The sequence below is a fragment of the Lottia gigantea genome (genome assembly GCF_000327385.1).
Source record: "Lottia gigantea unplaced genomic scaffold LOTGIsca_16, whole genome shotgun sequence".
Taxonomy (NCBI): Eukaryota; Metazoa; Mollusca; class Gastropoda; family Lottiidae; genus Lottia; species Lottia gigantea.
The window spans coordinates 490,273-496,730 of NW_008707965.1; the positions used below are offsets into that span (position 1 = coordinate 490,273).

The 6,458-nt window shown below is 34.1% G+C and overlaps 1 protein-coding gene across 1 annotated transcript in view; it reads right to left on the reverse strand.

Annotated features, from left to right (window-relative positions):
* LOTGIDRAFT_177999 (hypothetical protein) overlaps positions 1–3,957 on the reverse strand; it is a gene marked incomplete at both ends in the record, with an annotated part of 15,663 nt that extends 11,706 nt beyond the window's left edge. Inside the window, 8 exons of the mRNA XM_009051112.1 lie at positions 143–254; positions 700–809; positions 1,212–1,283; positions 1,453–1,540; positions 1,733–1,873; positions 2,149–2,321; positions 3,818–3,843; positions 3,939–3,957. Coding sequence (XP_009049360.1) covers positions 143–254; positions 700–809; positions 1,212–1,283; positions 1,453–1,540; positions 1,733–1,873; positions 2,149–2,321; positions 3,818–3,843; positions 3,939–3,957 — 741 coding nt within the window. The remainder of the gene's footprint in view (positions 1–142; positions 255–699; positions 810–1,211; positions 1,284–1,452; positions 1,541–1,732; positions 1,874–2,148; positions 2,322–3,817; positions 3,844–3,938) is intronic.
* Between the last annotated feature and the right edge of the window lie 2,501 nt (positions 3,958–6,458).

A 6,458-nucleotide genomic window follows, 5' to 3' on the forward strand; every position in this document is an offset into this window, starting at 1 on the left:
GCCAAAATTTCTTAAAATCTGGATTTTATCATAGTTAAGTTTTTGAGATTAAGCCCCTAGGGCTCGTTAGTCTGGGATATGGCATATTACATGAAATTCAAAGAACAATACTTCTTTATTTGTCTATAGCTTACTTGTTAACTAAATCTTGTAATTTCTGTATTGGTTCTGGTTCTCCTGCTCTACCACAAGCTAAAATTTCACCAGATTCATATACACGGATAATACGATCTGCAGAATTCACCAGAAAACAACTGAAATCCAAACACATATTGGAAATGAAATTAATTATTGTCCCACTCTTCTGCACTTAATTGAGCTAATGAAGAAAGGCAATTCCAAGCAGTGTGCAATAAGGGTAATTTTGCCAGGACAGCAGCATTAACCTACTCTTTTTTGATTGAACTGTCGAGGGATCTTTATTGTCCTATCTAAATGACTAGACGCTTTTTCCATGTCACATTCAGGTATCTTCTGATTTGCATTTTATCATTAATAAGAAGTGTAATGGGTGTGTCTTCTGAGGTAGATTGACACAATGCGCTCACTCCTCTGAGACAAGAAAAACAGTCCAGCATTCAAGTATCTTCTGATTTGTATTTCACTATTAATTAGTACATAGTAAATATATCACCCAGCCCTACCATAAATACATGAAGATGTAACAAATAAAAGAAAAAATTCATAAATTGTACATACTCTCCTCTCCGAGCAAATTCTATAGATTTAATAGCTGTTGTATTAAGAGTACCAGTAGTAACTTTAAATGATGCTACAATTTCTAATTTTTTTATTGTGAATACTAATATCTGAAATAGATGAAAGTTAAATTTCATTATTTTAATAATTGAAAATAAAAATATCTTGTCAGAATCCAAAGAAGCAAAGACGCTGTAATTTTCGACTTGGACTAAACAGCTTTCATCATGGATCTTTGCATGATTTCATTATGCATATAATTCTTAATATCAAAACTGAGATAAATGGTACTTAGTCCATTTGAAAAAGTCTACAAGTAGTTAAACTAGTGGTAAAAAATTTGAAAATTAGAAAGTTATAATTCAGAAGTTATAAAGAAATTGATATTAATGGCAAGGCAAACATTGACTTTAAAATAAATTGAAAGTCTGTGTGCTGATTTCAAATAACTCTTGTTATTTTGAAACTGACAAATTATCTCCCTCTAATGCCCCAAAATAAATCCTACTTACCCTTCCTTTAGCATTACCAGTATAAATATATTTTCCTCTTCTATCAAATGATGCCACAATATTTAAATCAGACTAAAATAGATTATTTGGGTGAGAAAATAAGAGGGGTATACATCAAAGAGGAAATAATACGTTTTATTATATCTGCATTTACAATCTTCCTTGATAATAGTGTCATAATAGCTGGACACTGTGAAGAACTACCCTATCTAGATATTCATTGAGCAGAAGTGCAACTTACATCATCATCAAGAGGTACTGTTTGATGAGTTCCATTTACATTCATAAACACTGCAGCATGTTTCATAGGACATACCAAAAACCTGGCACTGAAAATGTAACATATTCAGTACAATAAGAGGCACTTTAAAATTCACATGAATGAACTGGTATTCAAGAATATTTGGTCCTTCCTTCACATAAAATTTTAGTATCCATGCTGAAAATACAACATTAGGTTTTATTAACTTATGCAAATAACAATTTCGTTTCTTTCAAAAGCTATGAAATAGAAGACTTACTTGTCTCGAGGATGAAACTGAACTTTCAAAACAGGAGAAGGGAATCTGAATATTTTATCACAATCACCAGTCATCACTGACCACAGTGAAACAGTATTATCAGTAGCAGCACTGAGTAGTTTGTGACCATCTCGACTCCAACTAAAAACAAACAAATATATTCTGATTATACTTTGGTTTTGTAAGGTAGTCTAACATAGAATTATGAACAGGTGATCAAAATTATTTGTTATACTTTTCAAAAGCTTATCACACCCTTTGATGCAAGGATCCATTCCCTTTAAAATAAAGCACTGGTACAAAATGATTATGAGATGCCACTTTTGATCAATATGATTGTAATATAAAAAATTTCACTAATTCATTGTACTTTTATTGGTTCATTCTCACTGCCTATAGTGCTTGATAATGCTTACCTTATGGAACAAACAGGATGAACATGTGCATTAATAACTTTAGCAATGCCTCGTGTGAGGAAATCCCAAATAACAATCCTTCCATCATTACAACCAACAGCTAATAGGGTACCATGACGATTAAAAGCACAAGTTATGGCAATACTAACACAATCTAATGTTCCATCAAATTCCTAGAGAAAAGAGGCACATAATGAAAAGAATGTAATCTTTAATGAAATATACTATACATTAAATTTTGCATACAATAATAAACTGTAGGCCTTCTATTAATGTCTCTGAGCTTCATAAATTGTATAGTTATTAAAGAAATGAATGAAGTATTATATTCTACTCTTCTGCACCTTATTGAGCTATTGAAGATGGGTGATGCCATGCAGTGTGCAATGAGGATAATTTTGCCAGAAAAGCAGTCTCTGTTTTTTTATTTCCAACAGCCTGTAGCAAACAGAGCATTGGTTTATTGTCTTTTCCAAATGACTAGACCCTTTTTCCATGTTTGTATATTGTATATATATAGTTATAGTGAGACTCATAAGATAAGTAATTATGATATTAACATTGGCACAGAACTTTCTGACTTACAACATCATGATATTCAAACAAAGTCCTTTTGAAACTCTACTCAATGCTATCAGGATTTGACGGATGGTGATTATGACTATGAAGTATGAATGTTGCATTCGTTTACAGTCGAGTAACCTAATTTCGTGGAAACCTATTATTCGTGGATTTCCGGAAAGGATTAATAATTTACATGAGCGACCTTGCGCGACCTCCGCATTAGTTTGTTATAATAAACATGGGTTTTCTCTACAATATCAGCTTGTAGAATGAATTCAGTAGTTTCAAGCAAGGTAAAATGTATTAATGTATATTTTGACCAATACAAAATGGCGGATTTCACTTATTACCAAACGTCACCATTTTTTATCGGCCGAATTTTCTTATAATCCCAAGCGGTAATCGGAATTCCAAGTGTCGTCTGCTAGAATATATTCCAAAGAATGAAGTCACGTGATCAACTAGCGGATTCCGTGTCAGCAGAAAATTTCTATGGAACACAAAGTGGGCCATATTCTTATGTTGTTTCAGTGACTTTTAGCGATAAATGACGCTACGTATCATATTTTGTCAGTCTCTATTTTTTTTTTAAATCGTGGTTCTTTGAAGGAATTGTCACTAGTTATAATGAATTGATATTAAAGATAAATACTAAGAGAAGTTAATTATACCACCCGGTATCATCCATACAACTTGTTTTTCTAGACTTATTTATAGATCAAACATTGTACACGAAAATAGGTGACGCATTCTGCCGCCGTTGCTGAGTTGCTTGCTCATGAAATATGGGTCAAAGTGAAGGATTCATAAAGAAAATCAAAAGAAACCAATTTTAATTATTTTGTAGAATATCTGAGGAAACATCTAGGACATAAATTTTTTTTTTCGTTGTTTTAACTAAATTTGGTGTTGAATCCTTATATCCACGAAAATAGGTTACACCACTGTATAACAACAAGGAATGTACGAAGATGCATAAAGCAGACTAAAGATGTCATAGAATCAAGAAAAGAAAAGGGCCATGCGCATTTGGAGGGTCGGTCGTCGGTGTCAAAATGTCAAAATTGACAACAATAACAAAGAAACTTGCAAGTAGATAACTCACCTCAGGATGATTCTGGCCAAATGATTCTGAAATAAAATAAAGATATTGGTTTTTCAGATGAAAAATATTCTAAGATGTAAAAAAAAGTCTTACAAAATGTTAAAATATAACGTTTATTTACCTAATAATTCTAAATTCATTTTGGCACCTTTTCTACCGGAAGTAAACAATCCAATATCCGGTAAAACGCGCGTGCGTTCTCGAGTAGACTGTCGGACATTATAACCTACGCCAACTTACGTTTGTTGTGCCTTGATTAAGACACTAGACCAAATCGACAATACAACAAAGTTGTTAATCTGCCACGAAGTCTTACAGTTTTATTGATGATATGTGGTTTATCGCTTACAAGGACTTTAGCAAGTTTAGCCAACATTAGTGAACCAATCCTTATTCTTTAGATGGCAAAGGGTTTTTATAAGAGCATAAAATGGCGTATCGATTACCTTTCATTTAAGAGTATGAAAAACAATTAAGCGATCGTAATCAATCCAAGTGATAGGAGGTTACAAATAAGATTCATTCAATATCATTGCGAAGAAGCCTGTTCTGGAATAGAATATGCCGAATTGCATAGGTGTACCTTACTAATTGCACCAGTTTCCATCTCCCGTACTGACCCTTCTTGCTTTTTATCTGGTTGGTGGACAACTATAAGTATCATAAGCTCTTCATGTGGTCTATTTGGAATCTATGGCGGGATTGAAGACTGGATCTTCATGTAAGCGAGCCATCGCGGCTCCGAACCATTGAAAATTTCGTTTTGATAAGAATGTAAATTGTAAAAGACTGTAGTCAGGAGTAAAAACAGCCCTTAACAATACAAAATCAGAAGAATGTGAATGGATTATCGCTGCTTTTAAATGATGTTATTCAGACGGAACATTGACCATTTTGTGGTACGTGCATAAATGTGTCCGTTTCGCGAGAAAAAAAATCAGAGAAGACAATGGACCGCGTGAGCTGTTTTCATAAGTTACACTTATTTAGATTGGAAAATAACATGTAAACCAGTTTCAGAACAAATACTGTGCTAGTTCATTGGTTACCTAGTTTGAAACAGATAATCGCTATCACCAATTCGGAAACTTAAATTCCCTTTGATGTTGAGTGACACTGATTGGCGTTGATTGGTTATTGATTACTCCATTCCGAACCTTCGGCTGAGTTTTCTACGGATTACCTCGATGAAAATGAACTTTTTGGTGAAAAAGATTTTCGTCTGGAAACCGAAACAATTGTGGTATCTGCGTGCTTAATATCCACATGGAATTAAAAGTGACTATTTTGTACGAAAGACACAATTCGTAAGCACAATTTTGAAAGTTTTAATTATCGCTTGATCAATTTTCGCTCTGATGTTAACTGTTTTTAATGACAATGACCCCAATACGACCAACGGATCAATAGGGAGCAGAAATCAGTATGTAAGATTGGACTGTGCCTTGAATAATAAAGGTCCCAATGTCCCTTCTATCAGAGTGAGCCAAATCTCAGTGACGCAAGTGGCATATGTAGGCGTATGTAGGGACCATAAAGAACCCCGCCCACCTCCCCCAAGACCGCGAAAGATCTTATTTTGAAGCGAAAATTAAGCCCTCTAAATGCCCAAAATTTATCTCTGAAATCCGTTGTTTTATTGGAGCCCCCAGCAAACCCGAGAACCCCGACTAGAGGTTCGAGACATTTGATTCTATTGAAATATTTAGTGGTTTGGGTTGTTTTTCTGTCTTTTATTGTGGACTGAACATTGTATGACAGGAGACTACTGTTCACAAAATAGCTAAAACAAATTCAGTTCTTCATTGATGTATTTTCGACAACTGTTTGGTTGGCTTCACGCCGACACTATGAGTTTATCAGGATAGAAAATGATTTTATCATTCTACTCTAACAATCTTCTGAAGACTTGCCAAATTTCCTGTAATCATACATTCATTATAAGATAGTTAAATATATTAGTATTTAAAGAGGCTCGCCCAGAACGAAATCTTTAAAACGTTAGAATGCTCATATTGTTCAATGATTGATCATACAGAGATTAGCTTACATATATTAGTTTGCTTTGTGTGCATACCTATATCAATCCAATGTTGTGGATGCATGCTGAAATAGTGGAAACATCAGGTTAGGGGGCCAAATAATTTTCCATAGGGCCATAGGCCATTCGTTCCCTATGTAAAATGATAATGAAATTTTAAAGTGGTGGAGTCAAACGCCACTGTGCCGAAATAGTCAAGTCGCAAAGTTGTTAGTCTGTGTCCGATCTGAATGATTTTGCCCTTCGATAACAATACGTTAAGATCTTATTGTTGTATTATGTACTGTTAGATAACAAGTTTGTATTTCCCGCTATATGACGTCATCACGAGAGACACGTGATTATGATCACTCTTGTTCTAGAAGCTTGCCAATGGCCTACGAGTCTGTAATGTATCACCGATATTAAACCATTTGTATTACTGCTTACGTTCTATTTTATGAATAAACAACATAATAAAACATGGTGTCAGAAGTTAACTGGATTCAGAAGTAACGAATAGTGAATGGTATGTACATGTATAGACTATAATAACTGAGAAATTTGGTGAAAATTAGAAAACGTGGTCGCGGAGAGAAAAACAAAATGTCGGACGAAGAA